Source organism: Macaca nemestrina, chromosome 2 (assembly GCF_043159975.1).
Source record: "Macaca nemestrina isolate mMacNem1 chromosome 2, mMacNem.hap1, whole genome shotgun sequence".
In the NCBI taxonomy this organism is placed as follows: domain Eukaryota; kingdom Metazoa; phylum Chordata; class Mammalia; order Primates; family Cercopithecidae; genus Macaca; species Macaca nemestrina.
In genome coordinates, this window is record NC_092126.1 from 125,792,285 (window position 1) to 125,809,869 (window position 17,585).

General features: G+C 38.5%; 1 protein-coding gene and 1 long non-coding RNA gene across 10 annotated transcripts in view; one reads left to right on the forward strand and one right to left on the reverse strand.

Moving 5' to 3' along the window:
- The window catches only part of LOC105483138 (protein tyrosine phosphatase receptor type G), a 745,674-nt gene that overhangs the window by 693,549 nt on the left and 34,540 nt on the right, over nt 1-17,585 (forward strand). For all 5 annotated transcript variants that reach the window (XM_011743815.2, XM_071089050.1, XM_011743832.2 and 2 more), the window contains 2 exons: nt 9,095-9,186; nt 17,074-17,170. In XM_011743815.2, the coding sequence (XP_011742117.2) occupies nt 9,095-9,186; nt 17,074-17,170 (189 nt within the window). The remainder of the gene's footprint in view (nt 1-9,094; nt 9,187-17,073; nt 17,171-17,585) is intronic.
- LOC105483112 (uncharacterized) overlaps nt 14,463-17,585 on the reverse strand; it is a 58,029-nt gene continuing 54,906 nt past the window's right edge. For 4 of the 5 annotated variants that reach the window (XR_988044.3, XR_988041.3, XR_003018606.2 and 1 more), the window contains exons 4-5: nt 17,041-17,107; nt 14,463-15,048 (exon numbers count right to left, since the gene is read on the reverse strand). This is a non-coding gene — a long non-coding RNA (uncharacterized lncRNA). The remainder of the gene's footprint in view (nt 15,049-17,040; nt 17,108-17,585) is intronic. The other variant, XR_988043.3, reaches the window with a different exon arrangement.

The following is a 17,585-nucleotide window of genomic DNA, read 5'->3' on the forward strand; positions in this document are numbered from 1 at the left end:
GCCTGGTAAATAAAACCCCACAGTCCTATTTAATAGTTACATTTGGAAAATATTTTAATTCACAAAGCACTTTTTAAACAACTCATTGTTCTATTCTTTAGGATTTCTTCCAGTTACAGCAGTACAACTGTGTCTCATATAAGAAAAACACAATTCGGCCGGGCGCGGTGGCTCAAGCCTGTAATCCCAGCACTTTGGGAGGCCGAGACGGGCGGATCACGAGGTCAGGAGATCGAGACCATCCTGGCTAACCTGGTGAAACCCCGTCTCTACTAAAAAATACAAAAAAAAACTAGCCCGGCGAGGTGGCGGGCGCCTGTAGTCCCAACTCGGGAGGCTGAGGCAGGAGAATGGCGTGAACCCGGGAGGCGGAGCTTGCAGTGAGCTGAGATCCGGCCACTGCACTCCAGCCTGGGCGACAGAGCGAGACTCTGTCTCAAAAAAAAAAAAAAAAGAAAAACACAATTCAATTTTTAACAAATTTGTGAGTTACTTTCACTCTACTAAAGCTTTTATCACAACTTTTCTTTAATGGAAGCCTCCATGGAATCATTTTAAATGATTTATCTTAGAAATTATCTAATTGTTCTTATTTCTAAAAATAATGAGACTTATAGAGCTCCTATGAAGTATTTATTCTACCCAATCAATCTCAGTTGTATTTTATCCCTGCTCAAAACCTAAATAATAATAATACTGGGCCTCATATCTGTCAAATTATTTTACCACTTGGGCTCTTCACACTCTATAATTGATTTTTTTTTAAAAGATATTTGCAGACAACAGACATAACGAGTAAACTGAATCATTATACTAGCTAAAAATATGTGCAACAGGGTGAAGTTGAAAATTTAAGTACCAAGCTGTTGTAAAAATAGAGCTCCAGGGTCGTCACTGCGGAATATGCAATACACTGTGTTCCCAGAGCCAATTTTACAGTTAGCCTCCTAAAAAATCATTATCTAATAATTATTGAGCATTTACCAACAAAGTATATTATGTTTATTTTCACTACAGTCCTATAGAGACAGGTACAGGTTGATGCCCCCATTTTCTGGATGAAGAAACTGAGGTTCAGAGACATTTTTTTAATTGTCCAAGGTTACAGAGCTAAGCAGTGGAGCTAACACTGGAATTATCTCTGTGACTTCAAAGCACAGATGCTTATAAATGGCTCTGCCACCTCTTGGCATACGACTGTGACAGTTTTGATATCTCAAGACTTCAGACTCCTCATTCGGATATTGCTTCATTAAGTCCAGGCATTTTCAAATATATGTGAATATTCTCTTTAGTTTTTTGTGAGTTCTTGATCATTAACTTCTCTCACTAGCACTGACCATTTGGTTTTCCATTAGATTCTCTTTCATCCTCCTGGAGGGAAATTCATAATTCTTGGGTTGACATTTTCCCCATATTAAAAAATCTCCCCTCATCTCTGCTCTCTACTTATTTTTATTCTTTTCCTTCCTGAAAGACTCAACTCAGCAAAACATCCATTCCCTGCACAAAAATAGGTCTTTATGATTTAAATGACTTAGGAAACAAGTCACAGCCATGTTGAATGTTGAACAAATTTAGACACTAACTCAGCAACTTTGGTTGATTCTGCTGTGGCTAAAATTCATAAATAAATAGCTTGTATCTTTAAATCCCAAAGCATACATGGAATCGGTAAGTTATACTAACTTTTGGAAACTATTATAAAATAAAGTAGGTAAATGATTAAGGAAAGCTTTGCTAACCCTTTGATACTCATCCCTTTGAGAGAGCAGTTTATAGGAATTTTTGAAGAATTTTGAATGATCAATTTTACTAATTCTAACAGGAATTTAGGATATTCAGTGTGTTCCTCTGATTTAGTATAGCAAAGACAGTCTTTTAAGAATGAGGACATTTTCCCCCCCCGGTCTCACCTAACACTTACGCAAAATGTGGAAATGCTAGACAGAGACTGAATACATATGGTGGCTGAGGTTAATTAGCCATGTTAGAAAAAACTCAAAATGCAAGAGTATTTATCCAGCTTGAAAGAAGTGCTTTTGAGGTTGGCTTCCAATCACTATAAAGGTAGTATCAATTCTTTTATCAGATAGATTTTGAATGGTTAGTGCCTGTTCCATGCATGACATATGGGAAAAGCAGGAGCAGGAGAGAGAAGTTAAACTGTGACTTCTGCAGGAGAATGAAAGGGGCTCAGACTCAATATATTTCACTGAGGGTTTTTCAAAAGAAAATGTTCCCTGGTTACTGGTTTCCCATTGTTTTGGTGTGAGGATAAAGCATAACTGAATGCAGTAACCCAGCTGTCAGTCCCCTCATATGCTTTCCATCTTCTAAAATACTGAAGTGGTCACAAAATGCTGTCTTTAAGATCCATAATATTCTTAACACTGACAAGTACTTATAAAAATCTAGTGACTCAGGAATATTCTTTTGAAAAAAACGAATAATATCGCAGTTATTAATGAAGCATTCACTACATTATATTATTCTTTTAGACTTTCATTATATATAAACTTTAAAAAATCAGAACTTAGCTCATGAAATTAACCTGTTACAGAGCATATTGAAAGGGCTTTTCTAAATACGCGCACTGTCAGACACAATGTCCTTACAAATGCTTTTCTCTGGAAATTAGAAAATCTAACTTTCTAATAAGAGCATTACAAAACAAAATGTTGCTGCTAACCAGTAGCTTAGAAATTCAGAAATGATTCATGCCTTTCCAGCAGTTAAAATACATCTTAATAATTTGAAGGTCACTGGCTTCAGCAGGGTGCCAGAATATAAAGGGGTTTTAAACATGCAGTTTAAAACCCTTGGGATTAAACCAACCTTGTTGGCATATTTTATTTATACAGAGATTATCTCCAAAGGAGATTCATTGGTCTTTTGACTATAATGAAGCCCTTTCTTTATTGACTGCATTGTGTCATAAATGAAAAGAGATTTCTTTTTATGGCAGGAAATAAAATGTTCCAACCTCCACAACACTCCATGCATCCTAAGATTGTGATTTAGACAAAAATCTTTTTGTTGTGTCCTAACTCAGGAAATCTTGATAATGTCCTTTTATTTCATATTTGCTTTATCTCCCTAAGTTGACACAAAGGTATTACCAAACACCGTGAAAGGCCTGAACTTGGCCTCTGAGAGACTGAGAGGGCATACAGGAGGGGCAGGGGGCTGAATTCCTGAAAATGAGGTCTATCCACTAGAGGTATGGTTAACACTACCTGATAACAGTCCAGTTGTTGGAGCAGGGTGAAGGGAAGAGGGTGGGTAAGGTCTGAGCTGCACTGATTTGAGCCAAGTACTATGCTAGGGCTCTGTATGTTTTCTCTGCCCATGGAGATTTGGTTGCAATTCAGGATAGGGTTGAGAGATCTGCCAAGGGTTAAATGAACTTTACAGGGATTGCTCATAGAGTGGGTGACTTAAGGACCTCTGGAATCTTAATGGTATTTATATAAATACCCACACACTTCCAGAGTAAGCAAGAAGGGATATTTTATTAAATAGACCTTAAGTCAATCAACTGCAGCAGCTAAGCATCTTGTCAGGAAGGTAAATGCCATAACACTTTATCTACCTGGCATCATCAAGGTGACCAGTCTACCAGTGTGAATTTTCCAGGTAACTGAAGCTTTCCCTCAAAGCCAAAGAATATCATTTCAATACTTTTTGTTGAAAAGTTTCTTTTAAATGTAAGCTCTAGGGAGGTAATATAATAAGGAAGAACCCAGGCTTTGGAGTCAGCCTGGCCCTATTACTTGATAATGACAGTAGCCTTGGGCAAGCTCCTTGGTCTCTTTTAGCCAGTTTCCTCACCTAGAAAATTAGAGTAATCGGCCGGGCGCGGTGGCTTACGCCTGTAATCCCAACACTTTGGGAGGCGGAGGCGGGCGGATCACAAGGTTGGGAGATCGAGGCCACAGTGAAACCCTGTCTCTACTAAAACTACAAAAAAAAAAATTAGCCAGTCACGGTGGCGGGTGCCTGTAGTCCCAGCTACTCGGGAGGCTGAGGCAGGAGAATGGCGTGAACCCAGGAGGCAGAGCTTGCAATGAGCCAAGATCGCACCACTGCACTCCAGCCTGGGCGACAGAGCTAGACTCCGTCTCAAAAAAAAAAAAAGAAAATTAGAGTAATCACAGCCCCTAGAACATAGGGTTGTGCATGTAAAGCAAGTAGCACCTAACAATAAATCATAGATATGAAATGTTTACTAAATGCCAGGCACTCTTGTAAGTACTTGTGTTACCTTGTTTACTTTTCATAATAATCTATGAATTAAGTACTGTTATTCCCATTTTACAGATGAGGAAAGGGAATCAGAGAAGTGGAGTCTTGCAGTCTGGCTCTGGCTTTTCCACTCATACCATTGCCTCTGGTTTCCTGATTGACAGGAAGCATCCCATCACTGGTGGCTGATAAGAATTACAGATACTCAGTTTTACTGAGTTACATGCTAATGGTCTTACCAGGAGCAGTGTACTCAGGCTGGGCCCTCTGTGCGGCTCCTCCCTATGGTGTATGTTCAGGGACAGCTTTGGCTGCTGCTTTTTCCTTTCTAACATCAAATAAAAAAACTATGGGCAAGAAAGCTAATTGTTTCTCTTTTTATTGATCTGTTATTCCTTAAGATTAAGAGAAAGCAAATTTAGCATATATGAGTAGGTTAGAGGCATAAAGTATTGGTGATTTCCCTCTAACAGTTCTGAAGATAGATGCAAGTACAGCAGATACATAACTGTAGATTTTGGAAACAGCTTTATGTTCGAATGCATTGTTCTTTATTGCCTACAGTGCTGCATTTGAGGTCAGCGTTATCTCAGCTTTCGTGTTTTCTTCTCAGTAGAAGTTGCCCTCATCAGTTCACTCTCTTCTGAGGCTCTGCTTTTGGTACCTACAGACCTAATTTCAAGCTTCATCAAAAGTACATAAGAAGGTTTTGTTGTGAATTTAACAAAATAAAAGACCAGTTATGTACATAATTTAATTCTAACCACCAAAAGCTAAAATCTGGGAACTTAAGGGTAAATAATATTTAATAACAATAAGCCCACCTCTTCAGGTACTGATTCTCTATGTCAGTCATTTTATAATTGAGTGATTTAGTGATAATGGTAGTGGTCCCACTTTTGCCTAGTTTAAACCTTTGGTATCTTAAAATTTTGTAAGTACAAATAGCAGCTGAGTACAGTGGTTCATGCCTATAATCTCAGTGCTTTGGGAGGCAGAGGCAGAAGGATCACTCGAGCCCAAGAGTTTGAGACTAGCCTGGGGAACATAGCGAGACCTCATCTCTACAAAAAATATAAGCCAGGTGTGGTGGCATGGGCCTGTGGTCTTAGCTACTCAGGAGGCTGAGGTGGAAGGATTGCTTGAGGCTAGGAGTTCAAGACCAGCCTGGACAACACAGCAAGACTCCATCTCTTTAAATTAGCCAGGCATGGTGGGATGGAACTATACCTAGCTACTTAGGAGGCTGGGGTGAGAGGATTACTTGAGCTCAGGAGTTTGAGGCTCAATTGTGAGCTACAATTGAGCAACTGCACTCCAGCCAGCCTGGGTGACAGAGTGAGACCATGTCTACAAAAAAAAAAAAAAAAATTAACACAAAATTATCAAGTGATATTTACCAGATTAACCAAGATACTAAGAATTAAAAAGTTTAATTTCTTGTTATTCCTTGAACTTGTAGTGCTTTGAGAATGAAGACAAATAGTATATTACAGTACACAGGAATACAGTCTTTGGGTTCAGTGGACCTGGGTTCAAATCTTAGCTCTGCCACTTAACTTTGGAGTCTTTGGACAAGTTGCCTCGGTTTCCTTATGTGTACTGTGAGAATAATCACGTTCCCTTCATCTGGTTCTTACAGAGATAAATGTGTGAAAAACATTTAGCACAGTCCCTGGTAACCAGTAAGGGCTTAATAAATAGTGGTTTTCCTGTCATTCTACCAACTTTATCATTATCCTGCTTTTATTATACCATAATAATCTCCCATTTAATCTTTAGTCACTGAAAACATCTTCACTTTGATTCCAGCCCCTTTTTTCCTTTATGCTTCTCCCACCACTACCACTACCTTAGTGACATTTATTCTCACTGAAGTCATCAAACCCATCCTTTTAATGGCACTTGTAGTCTTTACCACATAATTACACTGTTCTTGCACTCCCTTGTGTTCATCTCTTCACCAGCACAAATGTCCTTGAGCAGAAACCATCTCTCTAATATCTGGCTGAGTACTAGGTGCTCAGAAACGGCTTCATCCAGGGGTTTCCCATTCTCTGAGCCAGAGCAGTTTTATCTAGGGTCTGCAGCCAGCTTCTGCCATTCTAAACTTTTTTCAAGTGCAAGATGCATATGAAAAGAGTACCCATTTCTTGGCGTACATGTTAATACATATAAAGTACACAGAAAGTGCCTGGCCTAGTTAGTGCTGCTAATATTCTCTGCAATCTTTAATGAAACTCAAGACATTTAGGTGGAGATAACATGTTTTGGATGAATGTCTTCTTAAAACACACAGGGCCTTTCCAGATAAAAATTGAGCAGATTAGGCCTCTGATGCTGTCCTAATTGCTTGGCCTTCTGCTAGTTACATTGATTTTATAATCATCTGGCTCATGTTGAGAGAATGTAATAGAAAAATTATGACAGGACAATGATTAGAATAATTAGTCATAGCCTTATATTCATCTCAATATAAAGAACAGAGATTTATGACTCCTCAGCGATTTATCTTGATTGCAGGGCAAATGCTGTATTATCTGGGTAGCTGACAGTGGTCAGTACGGCATGCATCTGTATGTATGGATCTGCCTGTCTGGTACTTTTGTGACATTACTGGTGGTGCCTGGAAACCCAGAGGGTGTGGTTAGGCATCCTTGGAAAAAGATGCAAATTGGAGAGACTAGTGAGTCATATATTTCCATGATTATCATATTGAGCTCTGCTGGATTTTTGCTGCTTCTAGCCACAGTGGCAGCAGGCATACTGATTTCTGGCCATGTGTGTGTGACATTAGCTTGGATATTACAGTTGAGCACTTTGCAGGAAAAAACAATAAGCAGTTAACCTGAAAGCATTTCTTTTAATGATGTGAGGTGGGCTATGCCTTTAAAATGCTGTGGTTTTTACCTTACAGAGTAAAACAGTTATAAAGCTGACATATTTTTTCTTATTTTGAACTAGAGTCCGTGTTCTTAATCACAGCACTGTAAGTTCTCGGGAATCTAAAATTCTAAACTATCATTATCGTATAAATGTTGCCTTCAACCTATTACTCTACTAAATATGTCACTCTGCCCTTGAAAACATTGTATCTGTCATTTCTAAGTAAATGAAAGTCCTATATACTAGAGTGATTCTGTGGTTAGGTTGTGTCCCATCTCACCCATTTTGCCTCTTGTTTGAAAATGAGTTTATTCTTGGGCTAATCATTTAGAGACTCTCCAGCTTTGTACATAGTAACCCTTTTGTCAACTTGAGATCATTTTCATTGCCACTGATCATTATTGTAGAATTTGCTTACTTCTAAACATTTTAAATGAAGTGATCAGATAATTTTGGAAATTTTTCTTGAACTGTGCATTCTGCTAAATATTCTGGAGAAACATTTTGGCTCCGCTTACTCTGTTAATGCTGGTTACATCATGAGAGCTATAGATTTGTTGGGCATGCAAAATGATTGCATATTCATGAACATCTTCAATTCTGAAATATTTGTAAATAACTTGGCAATTTTTTTCATAAGGTTGCCTATTAACACGATTAGGACTTTAATTGTTCACACAGAAAGAATTTGTACTTACAGAGCACCACCTATTTGATAAGTAACATTTCTATGCTAAGCAACTTGGATTATGAACATATAAGTCACCTTCCTAAAACAAAGTATAAGAGATGCTATTTTCCGCTTAAGAATGATTCAAGTTTGAAAATGTCAATAGATGCAAAAAGCCACCCTAGAGCTTTGCTCTCTCGAAAGAAAGAAGAGAAGGAATGACATAGTCAATGTTAACTGTCACCAGATGAAGAGAAATCAGATTGTCAGGCCTGGATCTATAAAATTCTTGCCAAAGTAGGACCTCATTTACACATACAGATCTTCATACCCTTTGCTAAGAAAAGCATCTGTGGCAGTTTAGATGTTTGTGCGTTTGCCAAAGATCTTTCACTCTGAATAAAGTAAATGTCATGTCTGTTGTTTATCTCAAATTCAGCAGAGTATTTTTAAAAGGAAATATTTGTGGGGGAGGGTCGAGGGAGAAGGGAAGAAGGAGGTTGAGGAGCTCCAGTTAGCTGGGTGTGGCTATTTTATAGCAGTACTCAAGTATCATGATAAATAAGCTTAAAACATACTTTGGGTTTATGAACTGAAAGTCTCCTTTTGAAGTGACAACACAAAATAAATGGGAATGTGGAGTCTTCCTGAATCTATACCTAGTCTGTCAACACCAAAAAAATCCAGTTAATTCAGTCAAACTGATTATTTGGCATCATGTAGACACAGCTGTCTTGAGCTAAAATTTTGAACACTTAAAGATAGATGGCATTGTACCCAGAGCCAGCTGGTACAATGGCATCTATCTATAATTGTGTATAAATGATTGCTTAAAAGTTAAAAGATTGGAAATAGAACTTAATCGCTCAAAGTTCAAGCTGGACCCCATTGAACAGCAATAAAAAAAAAACAACAAACAAAGAAAACCCCTGGTGTGATAAAATTTCTTGGCAAATGGGTACCCTTGATAAATTCACACTTCGGGTTAAGAGTATGCTGTGGTAATTTAACTATGTAAATTGCCTTGAATATAAAAAGTAAAGGGAATTCTCTATGTACCTTTTTTTTAAAAACCGTATTTAACCTGGCTTGTCGGCATTTGAAGTCAGAATGAGATCCTAATGTAAAATAAATCCTGAGACTTTTCTTCAGGACATCTATTTTGTGTGATACAATTATTTTGCGCTTTGCAGAAATCAACTATTTGTCTTAAGGATGCTTTGCTTTATCAGTGTAATTTGTTTTATGGAAGTATTCTATGTAATTTTGAATATTATTTTATTCCCCCAGATGACATGGAAGCCATTCCTGTCAAACAGTTTGTCAAACACATCGGTGAGCTCTATTCTAATAACCAGCATGGGTTCTCCGAGGATTTTGAGGTATGTTTCATAGCTGGAAGTTAACTTCCAGAAACTTAACTCTTACTTTACGCAGATTTTTGTAAGCTTGAACTGAATTCATTCCAAGCATAACAAAACAATAACTGTGGAAAGTGGAGTTTTTTCTTTTCATCTATAATTTTAATAGGCATTCTTTTCCAAATAAAATTTAGGTGAAAGGGGAGTTGATTGTACCTGTCCTGAACATGCACTTCTACAAAAGAACTAACTTGGTGATAGAAAAGCAAACTGGTAGGGATTGCTTTCCAGGTTCTTGCTTCATCTAATTCTAACTGGGAACAGCAATCATAATACAAGGCTCCCTAATTCCGCGTCTTTTCTGCAATGCACATGGTGTAGTGAAGATAGCAGGTTTGGTGTCTGAGAAACTGGATGCTGGATTCATCAGTAGTGAGCTTCATAATCCTCGGGCCAATCACCTCATCTCGGGTTCCCAGTTTTCCCATTTTTAAAAAATGGCACCAATGTCACCTACATTGTAAAGTCGTTGGAGAAAATAAATGATTAACATCTTTGAAAGTGCTGAGTTGATTGTTAAGAACCATGCAAAGGTTGACTGTTGTTGTTTTCATGATTATTAATCCTTGGAGAGAAGACTTGGGTTAACACAGCCTTCTGATTTTAAGAACTGGTGTGTAGGAAACAAGGTAGAGAGAGGCATGTACCACCCTGCCAACTCTGGGTTCCGTGCCAGTTCAGCAGTGACAGGGTGTCAATGAGGAGCTATTAAACAGACTGCCCTTTTCTTCACTGAGGCGCTTAACTAAGGCACATCTCTGGCAGCAAGAGTTGTGTCGAGGAGGCCAAGTTTTCATGGCAGCTCAGCTGTCTTCTAGCTTTGTGGGTAAGTCGGTTCCTTTCTCTGTCTCATTTCTACTTTAAAATGGAAATAATGATGATGATGCTAACCTACCCATCTCTTTCAACAAAATTGGTTGCAGGGCAAAATGAAGTAATGGAAGGTAAGCACTTTAAGATCATCTAGGAATCATACAGCTGGAAGGTGCAGTTACCTTGAATGAACAATGAGAAATAAAAACAGGATGAAAAGCCACTGTCTATGCAAATTTGGAATCCCAAAAGGCTATCATAAAGGCAATTATATTGATGACTTGTTTTAAATTAAGTCTTTCTCTTAGTTTTTAGTTTTTGTTGTTTTGAGCAGAATGAAAACAAAGGTGGTAGAAAGAACCTCTGATTTATTCTGTGAAGTCATATGTTTTATGGAACCAACAAAAGCATGTTAAGTATTTAATGCCATTAGATGCTTACTAAAAAGGTGCCTATTCAACTACAAAGAACATGGTTTAAGTCAAACATTTTGTATTCATGAGGACAGCAAATGTGTGTGGTGTTAAAGTGATTTAGTTCAATTGACTGTTGGCTGGATGACTGAGCAAGAATATTGAGGCATTTAACAATGTTGATGGTATTCAGGACAAACATTTATCCTCTAGAGAGCCGAATTTGATCAGGATGATCAAATGCAACTCCAGTTTCTCAATTATTTATGATTTGAGACCCCAGTGCTATTCATCACAGCTGGTTTTGACACCATTTAATTATTCAAAATAATCAGCTACACCTCTGTAAACTTGATCTGACTTAAAATGGGCTTTGCTGCATCAAAATCAAGCTTCCTAACAAATCCTGGGCATCTGTACCCTATTTCTGTCCTAAAAAAAATATACTGCAGCTAAAAGCTTTAATCACCTACACTGAACTTTATAGCTTAAATAGTATTAGCTGATACTTATGGGAGTGGAATGGGGAGGGCAGGCAGGAAGGTGAAATGACTGTTGTCATTTCACAATCTGTTCAGGTTTGAAAGGTTTAAAATCAGCTGTTCAGAATAGGAAGAAAATGCTTTCTTCTAAAAAGAACAGCAATGCAGCAACGTAAAGGGGAGAATAAGAAAATAGAAAAAGCTCACCAATATTACTGTAACCTTATAATTAGATGAAAATTTGAAGTATTTTAAAAGAGTAGTATTCCTTTTGGGTAACTGCTAAAAGGGAAAACTGGTAATAGGCTACATAAGAAGCTATTATGACTATTTTATAATCAGATAGTAACAGGCTTTATAAGAAAGGATAGAAAAAGATTTTGTGTAATTAAAAAGAAAATTTTATTATGGTAAGAGAGTTAAGGTAATCCCAGTCTCAGATTTCCAGACCCATTTACCTGGAATAATGATAGCTAGCATTTAGTAGTTAGCACTGTGCATGGATCATTCTATTTCCTGACGTAGGTGCTATCTTATTGTCCCCATTTTACTGATGACAAAACTACCCATGAGAAAACTGAGGCTGTGGGTGGCTACATTTTGAAATGGCAGCAGCAGGGTTTAAGACCAGGGTATCCGACTTGAACTCACATGGTTCACCTGGACACCATCCAGACTCTCATTAAAGTAGTGTCCTGGGCCACAGTGGCTCACATCTGTAATCCCAATACTTTGGGAGACCAAGGCGGGAGGATCACTTGAGACCAGGAGTTCCCAACCAGCCTGGACAACACAGCAAGACTCCGTCTCTACAAAAAAAATTTTTTTTTTAATTAGCCAGGTGTGGTGATGCACAACTGTCATCCTAGCTCTTCAGAGGCTGAGGCAGGAGGATCATTTGAGCCCAGGATATTGAGGCTGCAGTGAGCTATGACTGCACCACTGCACTCCAGCCTGAGCGACAAAGCAAGACCCTGTCTCAGGAAAAAAAAAAACACCAAAAAGCCAGAGTAACGTCCTGTAATGAGCCAAGGTCAGAAGGAGAAATAAGCAAGCTTGCAAGTGACTAGCACTGATAGTGCCACAGTGCCTTAACAATACAAAGAGGTGGGGAGAGCAGCCAAATTACGAACCACCCCCCAACTAGGAGTATTAGCTGCCCATTACATGATCTTTATGGTCTCAAGCCTTCTAAGATAGCTGAGAGTGTGACTTATAAAAATCGTATCCAACATGCAGGCCTAAAATTAATCTTAAAATGATGAAAAATACAATTGAAAAGTTAACAACTGGACATTAAGAGGAGCTAAAACAACCCATCTAACAGTTACTGATGATCTGCCATTCTCTGGACATAATATAAGATACAAATAAGAATTAGAGTCCTTGCCCTCAAAGAGTTCAATCTGGTATTGGGGGAGGCCAGAGTGTACACAACCAAAACAGAAACAGGACAAAGCAAAATAAGTGCTATTGTACAGGCATAAAGTTCTGAAGAAGTGCAAAGGAGAAAGGCACCTATGTATTTTCATTGGAGATTTCAGCAAAAATTCTCTCCCATCATGTTTAAACATCTCGGATGTAAAAAGTTGGTGAATAACTATCATAGTTTCAGAACTTTACTGCTTGGCGAATGAGAAAAACAATTCACTGGTAATTTTGACTCTGTCTAGAAGTGTTGCTGTAATGTAAGCCAGCTTTTTGTTCTTGTCAGATAAATTCTAGAGACCGTGAAAAGTGGCATCATACAGTATTTGCAGTCTCTAGAAACAACGTCAGTCCTTTTCTTGTGATAGCGTTGGATGACACCATTCCCTTGGCTACCTGAGCTAACTTTAACCTCACTGTCCTTCCCAGGGAGTTGTTTCCCAGAGTAGTATTAAAAGATTGACAGACTCTTCCTCAGCCCCCACAAACATAATGCAGAAGGCTTCCAAAAGACCAGTGCTAGCATACTGTTTCAAAAGGAAGGCACTCCAAAGCTCCATGAGTCAGAAGAATTAACAGGCAGGGACTGGGAGAATCAGAAGTCTAAAGGAGTGCAGGATGAGGCCAAAGGTCCACAGCCCCTTGACAAGATCCTTTGGGGGACTGTCTCTATTACAGTTAACCAGTTGTGCTAAATTTAGGCTAGTTCATCTTAAATCAAAAGAACAAAGCTTTGTCCACCTGAGCCCATGCTCTGAGGGACCAGTGGCCACAATCACTTTAGGGAATGAAGGGAGATGTCCAGGGCTGCTGATGACATATAATAGGGAAGTCTCTGGTCAGAGGTGTAATGCTGCACTGACTGCTGCCTGCAAGAGGTCAGAAAATGAGCCTGTAGGCAGGGCTGTCCATTCTTTTGGCTTCCCTGGGCCACATTGTAAGAAGAAATGTCTTGGGCCACACATAAAATACACTAATGACAGCTGATGAGCTAAAAAAATTGCAACAAACAAAACTCAATGTTTTAATAAAGTTTACAAATTTGTGTTGGGCTGCTTTCAAAGCCATCCTGGGCCGCATGTGGCCCGTGGGCCATGGGTTGGATAAGCTTGTTGTAGAGTTAGTTTCCTGAGCCTTTTCGACAAAAATGCCAGTTTGAGTCTTAAATATCTTAAGAAAAACATTTTTAAACGGTTATGAGATCTCACACTTGTTTAAGATTTTGGTGAAGAGGGACATAAAAGGGAGATAGCCAGATTTCATGAAAAATAATTCTTATGTTAGAGACCAGCTACAGGATAATAATGCTGTGTTATACTCTCCAAAGATGGGTTAGTTTTCTGGGGGGCAAATGCAGTCATTTTAGATGAAGATACATGGATTTGGATAGAGGAAGAGAACAGGCATTCTTACCAAGGTAAATGGCAATAAAGCAAAGAGCAGGAAATCAAATGGTCTTTTCAAAGGGTATGGAGTTAATATTGTCTGGGATTGGGAAGGGAGGGGAAGATAAGATGGGACCTTGAAAGCCTGGCTAAGGGAATGTGGAATCTCTCCACACATTTCTGAGGAAGGGAATAATAAAGTCAGCACAGCGTTCGAAGAAAATCAGTCTGGCAGCAATTTAAACCCTGAGCAGAAGAGAGTAGGGGCTGAAAGTTGCAGTGTAACCAGCACCTGTCAAAGGCCAGTTCTGTGTCTGACACTGTACATGCACTGGGTCACTCCATGACCTAAACCCATGAGTCTTCTGTAGAACAGTCTCTTTACCACAATTGTAGGCTGCCTGAACTCAGGCACTAAGAATGTTACCCCTACTTGGTCTAATATTTAGTAACCAGATCCAAATAATTTATTCTCAGCTACCTTTTTGGAACTGAGAAATCTGAAAGATTTCTAGATGTTTTATTGCATTATTTTTTTGAATTGAGCCACAGTATAGTAGGACAGTAGGTCTTTAAGTGCTCTTTAAACAGCCTCTTGCATCAATGACTCTAGGTAGGAAGTGATTTAGCCTACGTCACCTCCCTAAAATTCTCGGTATATCAAATTTTAGGGTTTGTTCAGTCTTTGATTTTTTGCTTTATTTTAAACCTGTTTTCTGTTGGCCTTCTCCTATGCTTATGTGCCTGTAAAGATTCAAACTCTTCTTTTTGAGAATTCTAGCTTTGTTATATAAAGAGTAAAATATAAACAAGCTTAAACTATCAGAGTTCTGAATAGGTAAATTTACAATGCCTACTCCATTGGCCAGTGTCTCTTTAAAGGGTTTTTAACACCTATTAAAATCATGTTAATGTTGAAATGGCAGTTCTGATGGAGAAAAGCCACTCCAGGATCAGATGATATTATCAGCATCTAAATGAGCCAGGCAGTACTGCAAGGAATTATAGATCACATTATTATCTACATGACAAAATTAGAAGACCTCAGGCAAACCCATGGGTTCTAATAAAATCAGATTTGACAATATTTATTACAATTTTTTGTTTCTGTCATTCATATAATTGGAAAAGTGAAATAGAGGCAACAGATCAGATAAAGGGTTTTAGATAACAAAAAGTTTGATTGGCCATATTGAATGACAGCTTTAAACAATACTGACAGCTGCTCCCAAGCAGTCTTGGTCAATTGCATTATATTAGAAAAGAGGCTCCAACTTCAGTCCATAGCTAGGGTGGTCAGATCTATACAACAGGAAAAAAACATCAATAAACAAAGTAAATCTCAGACTAAGGTACTAAAAGCCACAATCTCTCAGCATAAGATAGCTGAACAACTCAACCCTGAAGAAGTACATGCCAAAGGTGTGACCTTCAAAACCTGAAAACAAAAGAATAACTTGTTTCAGCCGGGTGCGGTGGCTCAAGCCTGTAATCCCAGCACTTTGGGAGGCCAAGACGGGCGGATCACAAGGTCAGGAGATCGAGACCATCCTGGCTAACACGGTGAAACCCCGTCTCTACTAAAAAATACCAAAAAAAACTAGCCGGGTGAGGTGGCGGGCGCCTGAAGTCCCAGCTATTCGGGAGGCTGAGGCAGGAGAATAGCATAAACCCGGGAGGCGGAGCTTGCAGTGAGCTGAGATCCGGCCACTGCATTCCAGCCCGGGCGACAGAGCGAGACTCCGTCTCAAAAAAAAAAAAAAGAAAAAAAAACTTGTTTCAAATCCATTTTCAAAAGTTATCTGCCTTGAAACTCTTCAAAAGAGCATGCCTCAGGTCTTATAAGGCAGTTTCAAAAGGCAGGTCCCAATATTCTAAGTTTGGCTGGCATTGCTCATTTCTTATGTAGACTGATTTGTGATCACACTTTATTATCTCATTTTAGGGAAGAGCCAAAGGATGGCCTTAAAGCTCCTTAAACCAATGTTTTCCAAACCATAGGTTATAAACTATGTTAGAACAGAAAATATTGGAGTTTAGTAAGAGTAGGGAATGGGTAAAAACTGTCATGAAACCCACTTTTCCCGAAAGGTGGATTGAATTAATGCCTGTGGGGCTTTTTTTTTTTTTTTTTTTTTTTGTAAATGGACAGCTGGGAAGGACTATAATTATGGAAACTTCAATTTACAGTGTCCAACAATTGGAAAGTCATTGAATACTGTTTCTTTCAACAGATAGAAACTCTTTGCTTTTATACCTTAAATTCTTTGAGTACAGTAACTTCCTCCTTCTAGAGAAGAAGTGTACTTCTCCCTAGGCCGTACTTTGTGAAAATAAAAGACAACCCAGTTCATTGTTTTCATTATGTTTAATGTAAATACTATGGAAAACATCCATAATTGCTAGGCAACTCCTTTGTGAAAAAAAGTCTGCATGCTTCTAAACTCTGCTACATCTGTTCTGTGTAAAACATTTCTCCTGATAATGTTGTGTTACTTTGCTCAGGCTCCGTGTAGCAGCTGTGCACTGCTAATGACTTCCTTATTAGTTAGCTCCAGTACTTTCTTGGGTTTGAAGCATATAGTATAGAAAAATTTGGCTTTTCAGCAATGTTGTATTAGGCTAATAGATGATGTTTATATCCACGGCCAAGGTAGGATAACAGCATTATTTCTGCTACTGCTATTTTTCCAAAGAAGGATAACTTTTAAAATATTAGAGTTCACAAATAATTTGTCAAGACTGTATATATGAGATATAACCATTAGTTGGGGTATTATTAGGGTTATTTCACCACTGAGTCTTTAAAGTCAGTGCACCCTCACAATGATAAAATGAGGCTGTAAGGCCTCTAAGCATATTGCAAATCATGGTAGAGATTATACTTCTTAGAAATTCCCTTTCTTTCTTTAAGACTCGGGTAAATTTTTTCAACTGTCTAAAGCCTTCCTCTGTTCTGTGCTCCCATCAGAGCTTTATCAGACCTCTTTTCTGTTCATCATGGTTGACTATTTTTTTGAATATTTTTCTCACCCATAGACTGGGTGAGAAAAATATTCAAAAAGAGATATTGTTTAACATCCCAGGGACCACGTCAAAATCGAGAATAAAGTAGATGATTAATGAAATAGTAAAGAATGAAATCTTTATACCTTCACATTCTTCATAAACTTGTTATAAATATATTAATAATTATATCCAAAGTTGGGATTGGGGAGGTAATGGTGGCTGTGGCTAGGGAGTAAGTAAATACTTCATGCCTTTAAATATATATGGTGTTCCTTTGTTTCTAACCTGTGTCTATAATCTTGCTGTTTTCTTCACTAGGAAGTCCAGCGCTGTACTGCTGATATGAACATCACTGCAGAACATTCCAATCATCCAGAAAACAAGCACAAAAACAGATACATCAACATTTTAGCATGTGAGTAATAAACTTTAAACTATCTTCAACTGCAAGGAAATTAAATTTTCATGCTGGGCATAAGCTGAAAGCCAAGCAATCAGAAGCAGGATGCCAAGAAAGAATGATACTTGCAAGCTAACCTCTCATTAGCCCATCTTCAACAGTGTAGAAGTAGGGACATTTTCTTCCCCCTTAGCCTTTCATTAGGCTGTCAGAGCTCAGAGAGCTTAATAAGGTGACTGAAAGAAAATGTTTGGAGCTTCACTATTTTCATATGAAGTGATGTCATATCAGATGTTGGGAGCCAAAATTTGAATGTCACTTGGTTATATTGACATTGTCTGTAAGGGCCTAATTTCCCCCCCCCCCCCCCCCCCCACTTAAAAGACCGGTGTGATAGTAAGGGGCCAAATATTTTAATATGAATGAAAAT